Source organism: Bombina bombina, chromosome 2 (assembly GCF_027579735.1).
Source record: "Bombina bombina isolate aBomBom1 chromosome 2, aBomBom1.pri, whole genome shotgun sequence".
In the NCBI taxonomy this organism is placed as follows: Eukaryota; Metazoa; Chordata; class Amphibia; order Anura; family Bombinatoridae; genus Bombina; species Bombina bombina.
In genome coordinates this window covers 307,130,059-307,153,786 of record NC_069500.1, presented here as the reverse complement: position 1 = coordinate 307,153,786, position 23,728 = coordinate 307,130,059, and the positions used below count along the sequence as shown (strand labels likewise).

At 36.4% G+C, this 23,728-nt stretch overlaps 1 protein-coding gene across 1 annotated transcript in view; it reads left to right on the top strand.

Annotated features, from left to right (window-relative positions):
• ALDH7A1 (aldehyde dehydrogenase 7 family member A1) overlaps positions 1 to 23,728 on the top strand; it is a 299,657-nt gene that overhangs the window by 19,819 nt on the left and 256,110 nt on the right. Inside the window, exons 5-8 of the mRNA XM_053701625.1 lie at positions 16,365 to 16,488; positions 16,573 to 16,705; positions 17,575 to 17,619; positions 23,301 to 23,378. Coding sequence (XP_053557600.1) covers positions 16,365 to 16,488; positions 16,573 to 16,705; positions 17,575 to 17,619; positions 23,301 to 23,378 — 380 coding nt within the window. The remainder of the gene's footprint in view (positions 1 to 16,364; positions 16,489 to 16,572; positions 16,706 to 17,574; positions 17,620 to 23,300; positions 23,379 to 23,728) is intronic.

Sequence of the window (23,728 nt, the reverse complement as noted above, 5' to 3'; positions counted from 1 at the left end):
TAAATTGTTTTATTCCAGATTGCTAATATCATTTCATAAATCTCTAGTTGGCGTGTTTTTAAATAATGATATCTCTCAAGCGCCAGAATGTCCGAGACCGTTGCCCTCCATTCCTCTATCGAGGGGATTGTTTGAGTTTTCCAGTATTTCAGGATGAGTTTTTTGGCTGCTGTCAGCATGATTAACAACAGAGGCTGTTTTCCCAAGCCTGTTAACTTGGGTAGCACTTACACATTTTTAAATAAAATATATTTCTTTTTTACAAATGAGCGATGCTCAGGTGATATTTTCTTGTCAGCTTTTTACAGTTATGCTGCATCACCTTTCAAGTGATTTAGCATATTAGTATTCTGTCTCTTCAACAACATAAAGCTGAGAAATTTAAAATGTGTGGAAAGAAAACTAGAGTACATCTATAAAAACCTAGGGTAATTGGAAGATAAATAGTAGAATAATGCAGTACGAGGGAGTAGGGTGTAGCAACTATTGCAATTTTCTTAGCTGTGGAAATTCATGTATCCTATAGATTTACTTTCACACTCTCTCTATTGGATCTTTCTCCCCTTAATTGACCAGACTGTCCGCTTCAGATTAACACACCCACCTATAATTAGTGTACTTTTTATAGAAACACCCTGTACCGCTTTCACTCCTTTTTAGCAATTCTGTATTTCAAGTTGTAATTTGTTCAGTATTGCTTTTGGTAAAGGAAACTTTTGAAAGCTTGTCTTTTTAATTATACTGTTAATCCAATAAAAATGTATCATAACTTTCAGCAATACTCTTGTTTGGCATGTGAATTAATGGACTGACACAGTACTCTAATCAACATATTGTTTCTGTAGTGGAAAAAAATAGCGTAAAATCATCCAAGAAAAAACAAACCAAGCAAAATCAACATAAATTAACTCCTTTAGCCCTTTTGGGATTAAATTACACACTTCCCATTAGGGCCACCCTTACTAAACCATTGATCGGACCACTACAGGTTTCTAACTGAACACATGGTTAAGCCAATGACAATCTATATATAAATGCAGCTATGCAGCCACCAATAAGCAGCTAGAAACCTAGGTTCTTTGCTGAGCCTGAGCTTTCCTAGATAAACTTTTCAAGAAGAGAAGGAAGCAAATTAAATAGAAGTAAATTGAATCATGAATGTCTAATTATGACTTTACTGTCCCTTTTTAGCTTATGGGGAAAGTTATTGTGTATAACCCCCCCCCCCCCCCCCCAGCTATTCCTATGTCTTTCAATATGGCTTAGGTTATTATTCAGCTTTCTGCCAGTGCCACACATCTAGCCAGATGGTGGGCAAGCCTCTAAATATGTCTGGGCGGTTCACAATTTCTCCTGACGACATGCACAAGATTACCCATAATGCCAGTGTCATGCACAACCTCATTTACATCCAACAAACATACATTTTGTGAGTGGAGGGGAGTAGACAGGGGCATATATTTATCTATAACAATCAGAAAAATTAGATGTGCTGCTTATTTAGAAATGTAGTCATCTGAGTGACACATATGCAGTACAGATGTAAATTTGGGTCACAGTCACATCTTCTTAATATGCTCCAACTCCTTCTGAGCCCTGTCTCCCTAATGAAGATGTTGAAGTTGTCCGCTACAGCCACTGAAAATCTGTCATCAGGGACTAGATGTGCACAAACATGCACTTGATGTTATTTTAAAATCAGTTTAAACAGATTTAAGCTCTTATTTGCCAAAAACAAAATATTGTAGCATTCTTACACACTGCTATTCCATATTCAAGATGGAATTTTTTTTGTCACTAATAATTGTATGTATTATTTATTAATACATATAATATGTTTTATGGCAAAGTTATTTTGTGTTTCACTATTAAAACCTGTCAGGGTATGGCTGAGTGGAATTGGATATCACATAATTTAATATCTAATTTAGCTAATATCTACTATTAATTGATTTGGCTGCACTGTGAATGACACTAAAGTGGGTGGCATCGACCCCACTTTTTTATTCTGAAACACAGATTTGTAGAACAAAGAAATAGACACTTGTAAACTCAGGATGTATCAATTATCCACTTCAAAGGAAGCCTGTATAAGGAGTTTTCCTATCTGAAGGAGTAGTCGCTCAGTCTGAAGTGATCTTTGAAGCTAGCTGAATCTCAGAGGATGTAGCTCTTATTATCTAGGTGTTAAATTGTCCCATACTGAGTTCAAATACACGAAGCTCAGACGTACATCTCAATGGAAAATAGCAGTAGAAAACGGAGAAACATCTTTAACTTTGTGAGTGCTGAAAGCATATAAGAATTTTAAATCTTGGTTTTAAAAGGAAATATTTGAATTTCATATAAAATGAAATTGTGTCATTTTACAAATATTCAATATGTGCCTCAGACTGTCCAAATAATATAAATGGATATGAGTTTGCTTTTGGTAAATATATTATAGCGGATAAGTATCTATGGTGAATTTGGAATGTAATAAATTATTTCAAAATAAATAAATTTTTCCTTGTTTTCTAGAAATCTAATAAGCCTTACAGGGAGGAACCTGATGTGTAGATGAGGTTTCTAAATAAGATGCTATAAGTTAACATATAAATGCATCATAGATTTTGAGCCCATGTCTTAAACACTGTTGAGACATGTATTATTAAATAACTATAATGCTCATCTATATATGATATAAGATGGTGACTAGGAAATTAAATATGTACCAGTATATCAAATGAACTGATATACAAAATAAGTCAGATAAACATATATATTTTATTGATTCATACTACTAGTCCACTCAGGAAAATGTGTTTTTTTTTATTTTTGTTTTGTTTTTTAATGCAGTTACTTCAAATACCTCATGTTTAGTATGAAAATACTCAGATTAAATAGTAATAATTGGTCTCATATATGTGGACCAGATGAATTTATTAATATAAAAAAATAGGCATTTGATAAAAATATATATAAGAATCTATTTTTTCTGTAGGACTTTGATAATGAAACTATTTTTCTTTGTCTGCTGCCCCTGATGGAATAAAAATGGTATTGCAACCAAAAGGTATTTGGCTGCTCATGGAAGCATTTCCCAAATAAGAGACAAGCTTCAGTAAGGACATATCCGAATATTCACCAATGATTAGAATAGAGATGGGCTGTATGACTTGACATAAAAGCCTCATGCAAGAGGAGTAGGGGGTCATGCTACTGAATTTTGACTGGACTGACCACTTGCTACTCTCATGAGGTGAACGGATTTATCTGAAAAAGCTGAAACTTCAAATTGGTTATGTGGTAATGTATGGCAGTTGTTATAATTTAATATTTTAAAGCAAATGCATTAATTGTTGCTACAGTTTAATGGAAGCTGGTGATTTAAAGGGATATTTGGTATTTTAAATTTATATTCATAGTCTTGTGTAATTTAGAACTAGTCATATTAGTGCTAAGTAATTTATTTGTTAGGATATTGCACTCCAGATTTATAAGTCGGTTTTATTATTGTGAAGTCTCTTAGAACTGCACATAAATTGGTTATTGTGGTTAAATCTCTGGTTGCGGTAAATTAAGCGCTGTAACTTTTGTAATCCATATTTGGCATTGAATTAGAGTTATTGGCTAATTTATAAATTGTTCTAGTAGAATTAATTTGTGGTATTTTAATGCGATTCATTGTGAGTAAGGTTAATTTTTAAAGGTGCATTTTATGATCTGCTTTGTGTAGAATAATTGTAACAGAATAAGCGTGTATAATTGGTTCATAATTTAGTTTCTACATAAATATAATTCAAGCTGTCTATAAAGGTAACTAATCTAGAATTAAGGAATAAATACTGATTTTAATAAATATTTTGTTACGTATATACATTTTATTGGTTGGCAACTGCTGAGATAATATATACAACATTTTATTGGATGTTACTGCTAAGATAATAAATAAATAATAATTTTTGTTACCTAGTCATATACTAACAAACCTTTAGAAATACTGTTACAAATACATTATATTGTTCTTTATAATTCACCACTTTCCTGTCTCATATGAGGTAAAATATGATCCCTTCACAGAGCTTATTTAGATATGTATAACTAGAGATCCATGCAACTCATCTGCTTGTTCTCACCAGATCAGCATAGTCAAATTTAAACTTTCATGATTCAGACAGAGCATGCATTTTTAAGCAACTTTCTAATTTACTCCTATTATCAATTTTTATTTATTCTCTTGGTATCTTTATTTGAATGTAAGGTTAGAAGCCGGACCATTTTTGGTTCAGCACCTGGGTAGCGCTTGCTGATTGGTAGCTACATTTAGACACCAATCCTAAAGCACTACCCAGGTGCTGAACCAGAAATAGGCTGGTTCCTATGCTTACATTCTTGCTTTTTCAAATAAAGATACCATGCTGGACCATGGCTCTGAGCAGCCTTCTTTAACAAATTACATGTTTGTGTTTTTTTGCAAACATATTTAGTCAGCTAGCCTGCTCCTTTGTATTTTGAAAGTGAATCTCTGAAGGCAGAGGAGGGAGGAGCAGCTCCGGGCTTGTAGTGCTTGACAGGGAAGGCATTAGATTACATAGCAGCTGCTGCTGCTACTCCTCTCACACTCACTTCCTATTTGCACTGCAGCTCTGGGTGGGAGCTCCACCCTCCACCTCTGTTTTGAGGGTTTTAACTGTACAGTATTCTGGAACTTGTAGTTCCCTGCGGTATAGAATAAAAAAGTACTTAAAACACCCAAATACATGGTATTTTGGCACTGTCACATCTCTGGCCCCCCTTGGACATGGGATCCCTGACTGGAGTTACCCCTTTCACCCCCTGATGGAGGCCCTGCTTTCCATAGCCGATAAGATTTACAATTTCAAATATCCTCTTGACCTTTTATAGCTTCTGTTTCTTGCACCATTAATTGTCATACTTTTGTTCCTCCTTTCTTCAAAGTATCTACCATCAGGTATATATGTATTAAAGGAGTGATATGATACAGCCAGACCACACAAGTGCTTTAATTTTTTTTTAAACTTTCAAGATTTAGAGTATGTCATTTTAAAAATCTTTCCAATTAACTTATGTAATTTGGTTCATTCTCTTGGTATTCTTTGTCCTAGTTAGGCTCAGGAGCAGTAGTGGTGCTGGTTGATGGTTGCACATATATATGTATGTTGTCATTAGTTATACCTGATCTTTTCAGCTAGCTCTCAGTAGTGCATTGCTGCTCCTTCAGCAGAGGATATCATGAGAATCTATCAAATGTGATAATAGAAGTAAATTAGAAATTGTTAGTTTCATGTCCCTTTTTTAAGCGTATAGCCTAGCCTTCTAACATTTTTTATTTATGCAGCTACTGATATAGTATCTTAGGCCTCTTTAAAATGCCATAACAATTAAGGGCATTGTTCCTTTGTTTACTCGTCTTTGTAAAAAGAAAAATCATTAAATGTTACATGTACATATAGAGGGCTAGATTACAAGTGGTGTGCTAAGTCATGTGCGAGTCATGATAACAAATGTTGTGTTGTAATTTGTGTTCATTTTACAAGTTAAAAGTAAACACATACCATCAATTGGCAAAATAAATTTGTGCTTGCATATTTCTTTTGTAGAATGACAATTGTCCACAGTTCTCCAAACATATGGGATATATTTCCCACCACTAGGTGGAGGTTGAGAACCCATATTGGAGCTTAAAATCCCTTCCACCTGCCTTTTCTCTCTTGTTTTTGTTCTTGGCCTCGTAGGAGATGGTTGAGACTTCCTCTAGAGTCAAGGTTACCAATCAACATTCTGGAACTTTGGGCTCTAAGCACTGGCCCCTATTGAAGAAGGAAAGCTTTATCAGTTTCCAGTTGGACAACATATTGGCAGTGTCCTCATAAATTATCAAGGGGAATATCCGCAGTCCACTGGCCATGCAGGAAGTATCTAAACTCTTAGACAGAGAGGACTTTTTGCTCCCTATTGGCAATTCACATACCAGGTGTGAACAACTGGGAATTAGAAATAACAAAGAGGGCGCCACATAGCGTGATATTGTAGATGAATAGCCAAAATGGAAGAATAATGTAAAGGCTTACCAGAGGTGATGGCACCGTATTGTAACCGGTGCTGACATGCAGGCTAACACTTTCAGTGGCTAGCACACTGGGTGGTATCCGGCAAGCTGTGCACAGGTGCTATTCAGCGTTTCTTTGATTGGCGTCTGTGCGGCTGAAACTTGAGACACTGCGGTGGAGCAGATACTTTGCTACCTTATCCAGTAAGGCTCAAAGGGAGAACCAAAGTAAAAACAAATGGACAACTTCCGTATGTTTAAAATCAGTGAATTTTAATCCATAAAAACTGCTACGCGTTTCTAGACCATAAACCGGTCTTTTCCTCAGGCATACAAACAATGGATATACATTTTTGAAAATATTTACCTAATATACAATTAAAAACGGAAGTTGTCATAGTTTACAAAAAAGGACCAATGGGATATGAGTGAATATTCTGAATCTCATTCATGTTGATTAGACTCAAATGTCTGTGTACTTAAAAATCATATCCAATATCAAAATAAAACCCCTTGAGTAACACAACTTTATCTACTGCATTAAATTTCAATGTTCTAAATAATAACTGCAAAAAAATATATAAAATAAAATGTTTAATTTGCAGATCTAAATACTGTATGAATCATGTATGGTTATATTCGTACTTGGTGTAATGCCGTGTGATAAAAGAAAAAAGAAAATGAAATAGTTCACAGGTCTTGTATTTATATAGACTATGAGGTGTGTTAGAGTTATTCCGGTTTGAACTATAAAAGAATATGCGTGAAAGCATGTAGTGAAAATAATGTTATGTGTTGGGCATGAACCAGCAGTGTTATTAAGAAAGTAAAGTGATACAATTTGTGTCCTATGAAATTGTAATACATATGTCCAAATTCTGCTCAGATTTCACATGATAAGCTGTAAAAATAGGATGTAATTACAACTTGTTGCAATATATAAAATGCTTGCAACAAATAGCAACCAGTGTATAAAAACCTATCCTAATTATTAATCGGATTGATATGAGGGACTGAAGAATTGATATAATGTAATATATACTTGGATAAAGCAAGGCCTACATCTGTGGATGTCAATGCACAGAGGTTATTATGCATGCATGTTTCAAAAAGACATGTAAATGTTAATGTAAATCTCTAGCGTTTCGATATGTGTGTCTGGTGTTACACTTCTGTGATAAATAATTCAAGCGAGAACTTTTCTTTGTTTGACAGATTTTTGTCTCATAATGTCTGAGCTTCTATAAACCTACGGCTGTGAATCTCAATACACAGAGGTTTTTAAGCGTGCATATTTAATAGTAGCAAGTGAATATTAGTGTCAATAGCTAGTATTTCTGTATATGTATCTGATATTATACTTCTACGATAAATAATTCAAACAAACTTTTCTTTGCCTGACTCATTTGCATCTCGTAGTGTCTGAGTTCTGTGAATGAAAGGGTGGATGAAAAAGTCTATTAAATATGTGTTCTTATTCTTTATTATTATTTATTATTTGAAAAGTGGAAATTAAAGATACAATTGTTGAAATTGGTATCAATAGTTTGATGATCTTGTTTCATGTAAAATGTTGTGCATGAAACAAGGTCATCCTCTCGAATTTCCTATTGTGAGAATTTGTGGAAGCCATCCAATATAGTAAAAAACTTGGCTCAAAAGTCATCCAAGGGTATTAGAATCGATATGATGTATTCTGAGATATGAAGTGTATAAAAGTTGATCTAGCATGTTTAAAGTCTGGTGTAGTCACTTTTATCAGTTTGTTGTTTACATGATATTGATGTTATAAGCAGGATTGTATTAATCTGGTACACCTAATGTAACTGTGTTTCTACATATTGTTTGAGAAGATAAAACTTGTATTGGAACTGTTACATCGATCTATAGAATATGTTTGAAGGTGATGAAAGAATATATTTAATGTGAGCAAGAATGTATTGAATATGAGCACATTCCATTGTGTATGTATGTAAAAAACTAATATAATCAACTAATGTAAATTTACTTGGAGTGCCCTAATAATGGACACACTCTGCATGATTGTTAGAATATATGTATCATAGGTCAAAGGTTTGATAGTTAATTAAATGCTGCCAGATCCAAATTCGCGTTTAGACCATCAGGAAAAAGTGTTTTTAACTTAAAGATCCAGAAAGTTTCTCGTTGTCTGAGTTTGTTCGTTCTGTTGTAATCTGCAGACCTGGGAATGAAATCTATAGGTGTGTATGGGTTGCCTTGGTGTTTGTTCAGACAATGGTTTGGCACACTATCGGCTAGATTTGGAGTTTGGCGGTAAAAGGGCTGTTAACGCTCCGCGGGTTTTTTTCTGGCCGCACCATAAATTTAACTCTGGTATCGAGAGTTCAAACAAATGCTGCGTTAGGCTCCAAAAAAGGAGCGTAGAGCATTTTTACCGCAAATACAACTCTCGATACCAGAGTTGCTTACGGACGCGGCCGGCCTCAAAAACGTGCTTGTGCACGATTCTCCCATAGGAAACAATGGGGCTGTTTGAGCTGAAAAAAAACCTAACACCTGCAAAAAAGCAGCGTTCAGCTCCTAACGCAGCCCCATTGTTTCCTATGGGGAAACACTTCCTACGTCTGCACCTAACACTCTAACATGTACCCCGAGTCTAAACACCCCTAGCCTTACACTTATTAACCCCTAATCTGCCGCCCCCGCTATCGCTGACCCCTGCATTACACTTTTAACCCCTAATCTGCCGCTCCGTAAACCGCCGCCACCTACGTTATCCCTATGTACCCCTAATCTGCTGCCCTAACATCGCCGACCCCTATGTTATATTTATTAACCCCTAATCTGCCCCCCACAACGTCGCCGACACCTACCTACACTTATTAACCCCTAATCTGCCGAGCGGACCTGAGCGCTACTATAATAAAGTTATTAACCCCTAATCCGCCTCACTAACCCTATCATAAATAGTATTAACCCCTAATCTGCCCTCCCTAACATCGCCGACACCTACCTTCAATTATTAACCCCTAATCTGCCGACCGGAGCTCACCGCTATTCTAATAAATGTATTAACCCCTAAAGCTAAGTCTAACCCTAACACTAACACCCCCCTAAGTTAAATATAATTTTTATCTAACGAAATAAATTAACTCTTATTAAATAAATGATTCCTATTTAAAGCTAAATACTTACCTGTAAAATAAATCCTAATATAGCTACAATATAAATTACATTTATATTATAGCTATTTTAGGATTAATATTTATTTTACAGGTAACTTTGTATTTATTTTAACCAGGTACAATAGCTATTAAATACTTAATAACTATTTAATAGTTACCTAGTTAAAATAATTACAAATTTACCTGTAAAATAAATCCTAACCTAAGATATAATTAAACCTAACACTACCCTATCAATAAAATAATTAAATAAACTACCTACAATTACCTACAATTAACCTAACACTACACTATCAATAAATTAATTAAACACAATTGCTACAAATAAATACAATTAAATAAACTATCTAAAGTACAAAAAATAAAAAAGAACTAAGTTACAGAAAATAAAAAAATATTTACAAACATAAGAAAAATATTACAACAATTTTAAACTAATTACACCTACTCTAAGCCCCCTAATAAAATAACAAAGACCCCCAAAATAAAAAATTCCCTACCCTATTCTAAAATACAAAAATTACAAGCTCTTTTACCTTACCAGCCCTGAACAGGGCCCTTTGCGGGGCATGCCCCAAGAATTTCAGCTCTTTTGCCTGTAAAAAAAAACATACAATACCCCCCCCCCCCAACATTACAACCCACCACCCACATACCCCTAATCTAACCCAAACCCCCTTAAATAAACCTAACACTAATCCCCTGAAGATCTTCCTACCTTGTCTTCACCATCCAGGTATCACCGATCCGTCCTGGCTCCAAGATCTTCATCCAACCCAAGCGGGGGTTGGCGATCCATAATCCGGTGCTCCAAAGTCTTCCTCCTATCCGGCAAGAAGAGGACATCCGGACCGGCAAACATCTTCTCCAAGCGGCATCTTCTATGTTCTTCCATCCGATGACGACCGGCTCCATCTTGAAGACCTCCAGCGCGGATCCATCCTCTTCTTCCGACGACTAGACGACGAATGACGGTTCCTTTAAGGGACGTCATCCAAGATGGCGTCCCTCGAATTCCGATTGGCTGATAGGATTCTATCAGCCAATCGGAATTAAGGTAGGAATATTCTGATTGGCTGATGGAATCAGCCAATCAGAATCAAGTTCAATCCGATTGGCTGATCCAATCAGCCAATCAGATTGAGCTCGCATTCTATTGGCTGATCGGAACAGCCAATAGAATGCGAGCTCAATCTGATTGGCTGATTGGATCAGCCAATCGGATTGAACTTGATTCTGATTGGCTGATTCCATCAGCCAATCAGAAAATTCCTACCTTAATTCAGATTGGCTGATAGAATCCTATCAGCCAATCGGAATTCGAGGGACGCCATCTTGGATGACGTCCCTTAAAGGAACCGTCATTCGTCGTCTAGTCGTCGGAAGAAGAGGATGGATCCGCGCTGGAGGTCTTCAAGATGGAGCCGGTCGTCATCGGATGGAAGAACATAGAAGATGCCGCTTGGAGAAGATGTTTGCCGGTCCGGATGTCCTCTTCTTGCCGGATAGGAGGAAGACTTTGGAGCACCGGATTATGGATCGCCAACCCCCGCTTGGGTTGGATGAAGATCTTGGAGCCAGGACGGATCGGTGATACCTGGATGGTGAAGACAAGGTAGGAAGATCTTCAGGGGATTAGTGTTAGGTTTATTTAAGGGGGTTTGGGTTAGATTAGGGGTATGTGGGTGGTGGGTTGTAATGTTGGGGGGGGGTATTGTATGTTTTTTTTTACAGGCAAAAGAGCTGAAATTCTTGGGGCATGCCCCGCAAAGGGCCCTGTTCAGGGCTGGTAAGGTAAAAGAGCTTGTAATTTTTGTATTTTAGAATAGGGTAGGGAATTTTTTATTTTGGGGGTCTTTGTTATTTTATTAGGGGGCTTAGAGTAGGTGTAATTAGTTTAAAATTGTTGTAATATTTTTCTTATGTTTGTAAATATTTTTTTATTTTCTGTAACTTAGTTCTTTTTTATTTTTTGTACTTTAGATAGTTTATTTAATTTTATTTATTTGTAGCAATTGTGTTTAATTAATTTATTGATAGTGTAGTGTTAGGTTAATTGTAGGTAATTGTAGGTAGTTTATTTAATTATTTTATTGATAGGGTAGTGTTAGGTTTAATTATATCTTAGGTTAGGATTTATTTTACAGGTAAATTTGTAATTATTTTAACTAGGTAACTATTAAATAGTTATTAAGTATTTAATAGCTATTGTACCTGGTTAAAATAAATACAAAGTTACCTGTAAAATAAATATTAATCCTAAAATAGCTATAATATAAATGTAATTTATATTGTAGCTATATTATGATTTATTTTACAGGTAAGTATTTAGCTTTAAATAGGAATCATTTATTTAATAAGAGTTAATTTATTTCGTTAGATAAAAATTATATTTAACTTAGGGGGGTGTTAGTGTTAGGGTTAGACTTAGCTTTAGGGGTTAATACATTTATTAGAATAGCGGTGAGCTCCGGTCGGCAGATTAGGGGTTAATAATTGAAGGTAGGTGTCGGCGATGTTAGGGAGGGCAGATTAGGGGTTAATACTATTTATGATAGGGTTAGTGAGGCGGATTAGGGGTTAATAACTTTATTATAGTAGCGCTCAGGTCCGCTCGGCAGATTAGGGGTTAATAAGTGTAGGTAGGTGTCGGCGACGTTGTGGGGGGCAGATTAGGGGTTAATAAATATAACATAGGGGTCGGCGATGTTAGGGGCAGAAGATTAGGGGTACATAGGGATAACGTAGGTGGCGGCGATTTGCGGTCGGAAGATTAGGGGTTAATTATTTTAAGTAGCTTGCGGCGACGTTGTGGGGGGCAAGTTAGGGGTTAATAAATATAATATAGGGGTCGGCGGGGTTAGGGGCAGCAGATTAGGGGTACATAAGTATAACGTAGGTGGCGGTCGGCAGATTAGGGGTTAAAAATTTTAATCGAGTGGCGGCGATGTGGGGGGACCTCGGTTTAGGGGTACATAGGTAGTTTATGGGTGTTAGTGTACTTTAGGGCACAGTAGTTAAGAGCTTTATAAACCGGCGTTAGCCAGAAAGCTCTTAACTCCTGCTTTTTTCAGGCGGCTGGAATCTTGTCGTTAGAGCTCTAACGCTCACTGCAGAAACGACTCTAAATACCAGCGTTAGAAAGATCCCATTGAAAAGATAGGCTACGCAAATGGCGTAGGGGGATCTGCGGTATGGAAAAGTCGCGGCTGTAAAGTGAGCGTTAGACCCTTTAATCACTGACTCCAAATACCAGCGGGCGGCCAAAACCAGCGTTAGGAGCCTCTAACGCTGGTTTTGACGGCTACCGCCGAACTCTAAATCTAGGCCTTAGTTTGATTTTCGTTTTCTTGCAGTTTTTGCAATTACGCAAATGTTCACCCCACCTAGTTTTGACTTTTCTGCAGGTGCGGCCTACATATGGTAGGCCGCATATGCACTCCAATAAGTATACCACATAAGAAGAGTTGCAGTTATAAAATCCCTGAATGGGGTATGTATCACCTGTGGTGTGGGATCTAAAAGATTTGCTACCATGTTTGATATACTGACAAGAGTTGCAACTGGTTTTCCCGCATTTATATGTTCCTTGCAGACCAAATATCCCGTTTTTGGTTTGTATATTATTTTTAAGTTGTTGTTGGGTATGTTTCACTATTTTGCTTGGTGCTAGTTTACTTCTCAAAGTAGGAGCTCTCCTGTAAACTATCTTTGGTCTATCTTGTACGATGTTTTTTAGAACAGGATCTCTTTGAATGACGTGCCAATGTTTGTATATTATCTGATTTATTTTTTGGAAATGGCTGTTATATTGTGTAATGAACATGGTCTTATCTTGATTTACTGCACTGTTGGTTGCTTCTTTGCTTTTACTGTTATTGGATAAAATCTCGTTTCTGTTTAGTTTTTTTGTTCTTGTTAATGCATTATCTAAGATATGAACCGGGTAATTTCTTTCTATAAATCTATTGTAAATGATCTGGCTTTGTTCCAGAAAGATGTTATAATCTGAACAATTTCTCCTAATGCGTCTGAACTGACTGTACGGTACGTTCCCTTAGGGGCTCCTTTTTGTGAACAACTGGGAGCTGGAAAATCTCAGCGTCTATCGTTCCATTCAAAAGAGTGGTCTCTTCCTTAGGACATTTTCGAGCACTGAGATCAAAAAGGGCTTAGAGGACATAGCTCTGATGACCTTTCATTTAAATTGCACGCTTCCAAGCTATTGTGTGAGATCAAAAGATCCAAAGGTTCTCCTAGTAGATGTCTTGGTGTGTCCATGGAACCTTCATCTAGCATACCTGTTTCCAAAATTCATATTTAAACCAAACACACACATTCTCTTGGTATGTTTACTTGAAAAAGCAGGAATGTAAGCTTGCGAGGCAGCCCATCTTTGGTTCAGCACGTGGGTACCGCTTGCTGATTGGTAGCTACATGCAGACACCAATCAGCAAGTGCTACCCAGGTTGCTGAACCAAAAATGGGCTGGTTCATTAGCTTTACATTCCTGCGTTTTTAAATAAAGAAACAAAGAGAACGAAGAAAATTTTAATAGGAGTAAATAAGAGTTTCTTAAAATTGCATACTCTATCTGATTAAAAAAAAAAATTTGGGTTCAGTATCCCTTTAACCCCTTAGTGACCTGACTATTTTTTAAGTTTCTTACCCTTAAAGGGACAGTCAACACCAGACTTTTTGTTGTTTTAAAAGATAGATAATCCCTTAATAACCAATTCCCCAGTTTTGCATAACCAAAACAGTTATTATACACGTTTTACCTCTGTAATTACCTTGTATCTAAGCCTCAGCAGACTGCCCCCTCATTTCAGTTCTTTTGACAGACTTGCTAATCAGAGCTCACTCCATGGTAAACTCACGTGCACGAGCTCAGTTATCTATATGAAACACGTGAACTAATGCCCTCTAGTGGTGAAAAACTATCAAAATGCATTCAGATTAGAGGCGGCCTTCATGGTCTAGGAAATTAGCATATGAACCTCCCTAGGTTTAGCTTTCAACTAAGAATACCAAGAAGACAAAGCAAAATTGGTGATAAAAGTAAATTAGAAAGTTGTTTAAAATTACATGCCCTATTTGAATCATGAAAGTTTTTTTTGGACTTGACTGTCCCATTAAAGTGAATGTAAATTTTGATGATAAAGTGCCCCTGTTTTTACAGGGGCACTTTAATTCATCAAAATTTACATTTCACTCGTGTTGTGAAAATAATTACCTTTTTAATCTTGACAGCCGCTCCAGCTTCCCCCGGTCGTCGTAAGCCTTTTCCTATCTCAGAAATGACGAATCGCTTATCCTCCAATCACGGTTTCCCTGGGGGAATCCGTGTCTGATAGGAAGCCGGATTCCTCATTTTAGACCCAGGAAGAGGCATCAAAATTTACATTCACTTTAAGGTGTCTGCGTTTAGCTGTAATTTTCCTCTTACTCATTTACTTTACCCACACATATTATATACCATTTTTGTCGCCATTAAATTGACTTTCTAAAGATACTATTATTTTCATCATATCTTATAATTTACTATAAACATTTTTTTTATAAAATATGATGGGGGGAAAAAACACTTTTTCTAACTTGACCCCCAAAATCTGTTACATATCTACAACCACCAAAAACACCCATGCTAAATAGTTTCTAAATTTTGTCCTGAATTTAGAAATACCCAATGTTTACATGTTCTTTGCTTTTTTGCAAGTTATAGGGCAATAAGTACAAGAAGCACTTTGCTATTTCCAAACTATTTTTTTTTTTTTTTCAAAATAAGCAATAGTTACATTGGAATTATGATATCTATCAGGAATCCCTGAATAACCCTTCACATGTATATATTTTTTGTATTAGACAACCCAAAGTATTGATCTAGGCCCATTTTAGTATATTTCATGCCACCATTTCCTCACCAAATGCAATCGAATAAAAAAAAATTGCTAACGTTTTCACAAACTTTAGTTTTCTCACTGAAATTATTTACAAACAGCTTGTGCAATAATTGTGCAAATGGTTGTAAATGCTTCTCTGGGATCCCCATTGTTCAGAAATAGCAGACATATATGGCTTTGGCATTGTTTTTTTGTTATTTAGAAGGCTGCTAAATGCTGCATCACTCCATACTTGTATTATGCCCAGCAGTGAAGGGGTTAATTAGGGAGCTTGTAGGATTAATTTTAGCTTTAGTGTAGAGATCAACCTCCCACCTGACACATCCCACTCCCTGACCCCTCTCAAACGGCTCTCTCCCCTCTCCATCCCACAATTGTTGCTGCCATCTTAAGTACTGGCAGAAAGGTGTTTTTTTTTTTTTTTAAAGGTATACCTCACTTTACAGCGCTTCACTAATTCAGCGCTTTGTGGAGCTGAAGTTCAACCTCCAAGGATTTTGAAACAGTGCTGTAATCATCGTGAGATTGCGAGAAAAGTGACTGGCACCATTTTGTTATGCTTAGTTCACTCTGTTTACATCATTACAGTGCAATCTTTGTCTCCATGCTATAGTCTGGCAAATTGTACTACAGTAATTGTCACTATTTTACAGGTACAGTATTTATTGAATACTGTGCTAGTGTTAAACTAAAGGTAGCACTATTGCACCCCCCTTCCCCCTTGGCGCACTCCCGGAACAGCGGCTGGAATTACTCCAGCGATGGACCGCCCACTTGCCTCCCTGCTATCGCTCCCACCCACCAACGATTGGTACCATCACTGGCCGATGCAGAGAGGGTCAAAAAATCTGCATCTGTGGGTCAAAAAAGGTATTGCAGTGAGGCATAACTTTAATACCTTGAAAGCGATCACAATCGCTTACACCGCTTTAAACCCCTGAGGATGTACAGGGTACGTCCTTGGTCATTAAGTGATAGTTTGGTTTTTTTTGTTTTTTTTAGGACGTTCCCTGTACGTCCTTGGCCGTTAAGGGGTTAACCAAAAAATATTTATTTAGACTTTAAAATTGGTTCTTGTAGGCGCAGCATGCTGTAAAAATTTAACCTCAGTGATTCATCAAAGTATATGTTTTTTACCTTTTCTCCAGTATATTATGTCATTTGTATATAATTGAGTATTTAAGAAAACATGCAACTTGTTCTGAATACAAGAAAATAAATTATTTTTTACTCACATTTTAGGAATCTCTGGAGATGGGAAAAATTTTGGTTGAAGGTGTTGGAGAAGTTCAGGAATATATTGATATTTGCGACTTTGCAGTTGGCCTTTCTCGTATCATTGGGGGGCCTATTTTACCTTCAGAAAGTAAGAAAACCTATAGTTCCCTAAAGCGTTGTTTCGATTGTTTGAGTGACACAATAACATTTTAAATTTTATTTTTTTTTAAAGGACCTGGCCATGCTCTGATTGAACAGTGGAACCCTGTGGGTTTGGTTGGCATTATCACTGCCTTTAATTTCCCAGTGGCAGTCTATGGCTGGAATAACGCACTTGCACTTATTTGTGGGGATGTCTGTCTATGGTAAGAAATATTGGAAGCTAAGAATATTGTTATGTGATTTTTAAATCTTGTAAGAACTAATTTTCAAAACTTTACCTGGGTTAAACACCCTGTAAATTTGTTTAGAAAGGAAATGCTCTAATGGATCATTTTTATTCTTACTATAGTGTGCATTTTTTTTTGTTTTGTTTTTTAAAACGTATTCATTTTCTCTCTTTTGTAAGATTTATAGTTTGAGTTTTATGAATCTGTTTCATGTTAATTTACCTAATTTGATGTCCGATTCAAATTTTTTTTTTTTTTTTTTTTTTTTTTTTTTTTTTTAGCTCTGCCTTTTGAAATCAATTTTTGAGGCAATTAGAACTTGTGGACCTATCCATATCATTTTAGAGCTGAATATTTTTTTTAACTGTTACTTTAAAGATACCAATGGCCCTACTTAGACTATTTTGGGAGCTTTTATATCTCCTGATCTATGGTGTAGTAATTATATACCTATCGTAGATCTCTGGTGCTATGTACCTGAGAACTATTTTAAAGGGTACCTATGTATAGCACTCTGTCCTACAAATAAAATATTATATATTGACACTGTTCAACTTTATTGTGCAGTGTGACATTAAAACATAGCCTTAATTTACAATCCATAGAGGCAATTATAACTTGTGGCTCTATCTATATCATTTTAGAGCTGAATATTTTTTATTATCTCACTCTCTAAAGCAAAAATAGTTGCAATATTTGAAATCCTACAGTTAATAAAAAAATTTTTTTTTTTTTTTGTTCTTTGTTTTGTAACTCAAAGTTCAACTGTGTTTTTAAATACATAAGTGTATGATGAAGCATTTTTTACTGGACTTAGCTGTACTAATTTTTGCTTTCCTTTACAGGAAAGGCGCTCCTACAACATCTCTAACTAGTGTAGCTGTTACAAAGTAAGTGTTTAATGTGTGATAAGGTGGTCTTATACTGAATATTTTCTCTCTTTATTGTCCAATATTATTTTTCATCATCTTTCATATGATGGTGAGAGTCAACGAATCATTGCATGTGGGAATTATATTCCCTGTCCACCAGAAACGGGCAAAACACCTCTACATTGTGGAAGTTTCCATTTTCCAACACTCCCCTGTAATTCTTTATTATGTTTTGCCTTTGGCAGAATAAAGTGAAACTTTGAAGTGCTCCACATGATTGAAAGTGTTTTTTTAATTGATCTGGGAACAATTCTCCCATTCAATAGTGCCTCATTGACAAGTGTTGAAAGCGATTCCACTGGGAAGTAAGAAATTTTCTACAATTGGATGATATAACTGTTCTCCCAGGTGAAATGAGGATTTATCCTCCATTCCCTTGGTCTACAATGTGCTGCTCCTTGAATTTCATTGGAACTGTGCTTGTACTTCCTTGGATGGGCTTATTTTACTGAATGTAGACTACTGCAGGTACGTATTTCTTTCTTTCTGTGGTCCTGAACGTCTTGTCACAGTGTTATAAGGGCCCTTTCAAGAGACACTTATTTTGGATATTTTTCACAGGTGTGTTTTTTTTTTTTTTTGTTTTTTTTTAATATAAGCACAGGGGACGTTGCCAGCAGTGCAGGAAGGGGTTAAAGAAATGCAGAAAGGTGTGCACTTAGTGCAACATTATGGGTAATCTCCCCTTCTTCCTGGTGGCCTACTTAGCTGAATGAAAACTAATTTTTCCTGAGCCATTTTTTTTTTTTTTTAAACGGCATTTTCCTGCATTTCTGAACATTTTGTGCGTTCTGTTAAGAGCCTGACAGTTGCTAATGTCTAAGTTGTGTATTTTGTGCTGTACTTGTCTCTGCTTTATTACCTATAGAGCAGTGTAATGCAGTTAAGGTTCCTGGATCATAGACTTGGATTGAAGGCAGATCTTCTGACCATGTAAGTCCCTCATATTTCTGCTTTGAAAATCTGTGTTTGTTCTCTCTCTCTCTCTGTTGAGGGAGTCATGCACTAAACACTTTTCTAATCCTATAAAGGGAATGTCTACATTTTTCTGAGTGCCCAGGGGTTTACTGCTCCTCAGCCTGGACTAACGGGCTCTTCTAAGCTGTCCTCTAAATTTAAATATAAACATTCTGTTATTGTTATGGTGTATGTGTGTGTATGTATGTGTGTATGTGTGTGTGTATATATATATATATATATATATATATATATATATATATATATATATATATATATATATATATATATATATATATATATATATATATATATATATATATAGCTCCCCTATTTATATACTTATATATAACGGTTAGCAATCTAGTACAGTCGAGAACAGTTCATCAATAAGTTCCATAAGTGATAGTTTATGTACAGGGCCTTATATTTGTTCTTACCTGCTGATCCAATTAACACAAGGTCCTTCAGGATATTAATGAAGGTTGTCATTCATCCTCACATGCATAGAACTTTTTTTTTAAGTTCCTGGACATACAGAAGCTATTCTGTTTTGTGGCTCTGTAGTGCTGACCGATATGTTGCATATAATTAACACTGGTGTGGCAAATCTCTTACGCAGCAGGTAGGTGGATTCCTCCTCCAATCCTAGCCACTGAGAAGCTGGAGGGTTTCCAGCGCAACAACTCCTGAGTTATTGCCTTAGACTAACTGCTAGTTTCCACGATATTGCATACAAATCGCCATTATGAATATTGTCTCACCACTAGGATCAATCCGGAATTATTCCCACTGAAGGATGAAACAGTATCCGCAATGTTTAAAATAAAAAAAGATGTCCAAAACTAAGCCAACAATAGTTTTACCTTGTATCAGGCTTTGTCAGGGCTTAAATTCAAAAAGGGGTACAAAAAAAATAGAAAGAGAACTTACTATACTGGATGCGCCAGATCAAATATGCTGTGCGGAGATATATATAATGTGTGTGTACAAAAGTCCATATGGAATAATCCTAAACTAAATCAAGGTGCAATGAAGTGGGCTTCTTCCTCTTCACAAAAGTCTCCCTCAACAGGATGAGATGTATAGTCTGCAAAACAAAAGAAAAATATGGCGCCCCAATCATGAAGTACGTCTCCAAAGCAGAAATCACAAATGGAATAAAATTCACCTGATAAAACCGTTTTTAATACAGAGAAACGCGTTGTGATTTTAATAAAGTTCTATGATTTTATCTACCTTTGATTGAAAATTTGCACTCGGGGTGTAAGTATTCTCTCATAGCAGCCTAATTAGTAATTAGAGACCCTGGTGGATTTGCATTGCCATCACTCTGTTCCCGTTTTTTGTATATTGTGCTGTGCACTAGCCCTATTACCGGAGTGTGGGTAAGCTGGGAAGCTCTGATAGTTCAGCATGCTTTCTTTGCACTTTCCAGTGCATATTTGTTTGTGAGTATATTGTTTTATTCCATATGTGATTTCTGTTGTGGAGACGTACTTCACGATTGGGGCCCCCTCTTTTTCTTCGTTTTTGCAGACTAAACCCTTTCCGGTCCTTTAAATGCTTTATTTGTGTGGCCGGCGGGTCTGATTTTAACTTTCGCTGCAATTTTTTTTTTTTAATTACATGGCTAAATAGCAAGTCACCGCTAGATGTCGCTATTTAGCTGTCAAAATCAAAAGCGAATATATCAGACATTTGAGCGCATGCGCTAAAACCCTTTGTCGGAAATATTCCGACAGAGGACCGCAAAGTGTTAAATTCAAAAGATTTTGGCCTGGAATATTAAAGGAAGTTTGCGCACAGTCCTCCATGAAAACATGCAGTTGAATTAGTTCCACTTAACATTAAATGTTCCATGTTTCCACATTTTGTAAACAATTTTAGGACAGACTTCTACAAAAGATAACTTTGTGCAACATGTATTATATTCTGTAACAAGGTAATTTGTTTGTGTAAACAGTCACTCATATTTGATATATACTTTTAGATGAGAATACTTTGCTCATTAGTAAAATATACATCAATTGTGATGTCTCAAGTTTATTACTAAATTAGATTAAATACATGGATTATATAGCATTCTTAATTTTAGTCCATTTGGGCTTAAGTTGTCTAAATTGTAAATCCACCTAAAATCGGAACATTATATACTTGCCTTGTTAAGTACTTTGGAGGTGGATGAGCTCTGAGGTTGCGTCAGGAGAAGGGAACTTGGAAGAAATAAAGGATCATGTTAAACTGATTACGATTATAAACAGTTTAATTTATAATGCCACAGCTGAAATGGTTCACAATACTGCTAAAAGTGCTGCAATGTCTGTTGCTCTTGTCTCTAAGAGCAGACTCATGACAATGCTCCTTCAGGGTTTGATCTTATTCAATCTAGGCCAGGATGCCATCATATCCATGGTTACTGATGGTAATGGTGCATTTTTTTTCACAGAATAAGAAATCCAAGGGCAAGGGCCAAAACAGCTGGATGTGTTCTTTTTCGCATTCCAGATCTTAAAAGGCTTCTTCCACCCAGGCTGTAGCATTTCTGAATATTTCGTGGATGACCAGCTTATACTGGTCTAAGACAAAGCAGACCAAAAAGCCCACTGCTGCTTCCAAGTCAGCATGAAGGTGTGCCCTGCTGTCAGGATTCCGTTTCCAGGGTATGGGGCAGATATAAGAAGGTCTCGACATGCTTTGCTGTTGATCCCCCCTGGGTCTTATAAATTGTGTCAAGGATACAGAATACGTTTCTTGTTTCTCAATAGTGATCAAAGCACATGCTGTGCTTTCCTGCTTTGCAGGTCTAGAGGGCTGGGGAGTTGTGGCTCTTCCTTTAAGCGAGCAGAGTCAGCATCGCTACTGTTTTTCTTTCTAATGACACGGTGAGTCCATGGATCATCATTATTACTGTTGGGAATATCACTCCTAACCAGCAGGCGTGATATTCCCAACAGCTATTATGATGATCCGTGGACTCACCGTGTCAAGAAAGAAAGAAATGTATCAAGTCCAAACCTAAACAAATTCCTGAAGTTTCCATTCTTCAAGAAGGAATCTTTACACACTATCTTCACTCTAGTGTGGTAAGGTTATTTTATGTCAATATATAATGGATGCACATACCGAAGTTCCAATCAAGTACATGGTTGCCTTAATGTCTCTACTCTGCAAAAACTGCTGGTGCAAAAGAGCTTTCTCATTTTGACTACTCAAATCTTTTCCTTGGGGTATATAATACTAATTGTCCATAACCCTTTATTAAACAGGAGATCACAGGCTATAGCTTGTCAACAAGTGCCATGTTGCAGCACACTACTTCTTTTTTTTTATTTTTATTTTTTAACTGTGGTTCAGTCATAAATGAAGTGGAGTTGATGGGCACCGCCTTACATCGGCCTTTGAGAAGTCCTGTGATCTCCATTCCATTGGTGCAGTAGAGACAGTTACAGATTTTATCTCCCTGGATCAGGTGATGAGACTTTAGATTCCATTTTTCACAAGGCCTCATTTAAAGGGTAGAACTGGACAGTAATCTCAAATAGACACCAGCCTTCTGGGCTGGGTGGATCTGAGGGGTCTCTGACAAGTTGTAAATTCTCCTTATGAAAGAAATATATTTATTGTGTAGCAATAAATTGTTATTGATTCACTTTTTTTCCCTTTAACCAGTGATACTAAAGATGGGTATCTGGACACCTATGAAAAAATAAAATAAAAAAAAATATATCTATCTATCTATCTATCTATCTATCTATCTATCTCTATCCTCTCGCACCTTTTATTGTATATTCCAAAGCTTTAAAGCCCCACACAGAGGCCTTGGTCACATGGAAGCACAAAGCATATAATTTATTTACTCCCCGTGAGTCCCTATATATACCGGGCCCTAACCCATTACCTGATTTGTCATATAAGCCTGTGACTGTACCGCTCAAACACCCACAGCTGTGTACGGTCTCGACGCATATGCATCATAGCGGTGCGCCCATAGCCATTAACCTCAGTTAATTCCTATTGAAATCAACACTATTTTAAAACCTAATAGATTATTTAATTTTTTAAATTAAAATCGTTTTAAAATGTACTTTGACCTTCTGAAGACGCATTTTTGCCTCCAGCTGTTTCCACTGTACTTGAAGTGAGTGTCCCAAAGCGCTACTCTTTTATGGGCTTTAGATGTATAACGGCCTGCTCATCCTGTGCTGGCATAATGTTAGGGGAGCATGTTTTTCGAGGGCAGTTGACATGTCTTTTTGGAGTTTTTAATAGCAGCATAAACATATTTTCTTGGCATTATACTATAAGGTTAAAAATACCATTTGAGTTTAATAAGTGCTTTGCGGTCTCTCTTAAAAGAACACAAACTGCTTTTACACACTCTTCCAATCCTATGACATGGTTTAGTTAAAAAATACTTAAATATTAACTGACTATGTTGTATGCACAATTCCAATCTGTTGTGTGCCATGGTGACAACTGTGTAGCACTAGCGTATGCCTCATTGTGATGGACCTTATATTAACAATATAATGGTACTCTGTATGGTGAATTGTAAATCTGTATAACATTATTTTTAGCATAATATATACATTGTTTGTACTGAAAATATAATAAATCATTCATGTTATTTATTTGAAATTTAAATCCTATTTTTTTTTTTTTTTTTTCATTCAATAAAGAATAGTTGCTCAAGTTTTAGAAGACAACAACTTGCCAGGAGCCATCTGTTCTTTGACATGTGGTGGGGCTGACATTGGGTATGTACTTGTATCTCCGTTTTATGAGCCTTTACAGGGTGAGAGCTAGTGGGGATCATCTAATTGTTGTTGTTTTCTAATAAAAGGGTAGTATATATTCTACAAACGCATATTGATTTGTCATTGCTTTTTGCATATTTTTGTTTTCTTTAGAAAAAAAAATATTTTGTGTAAGCCACACATAAACATAGTTAACTAGTCTGCAGAAGGAAGCATAATGAAGCATGTTTGTGGACTTTCATCTCCATGGAATTCACAAAGATCCAGAATTTTGTCATTGAGAACCATTGAAAAAGGCTTGGCTGAATCTTGGTTATTCATTCAGGGTTAAAACTTAAAGGATGCTGATC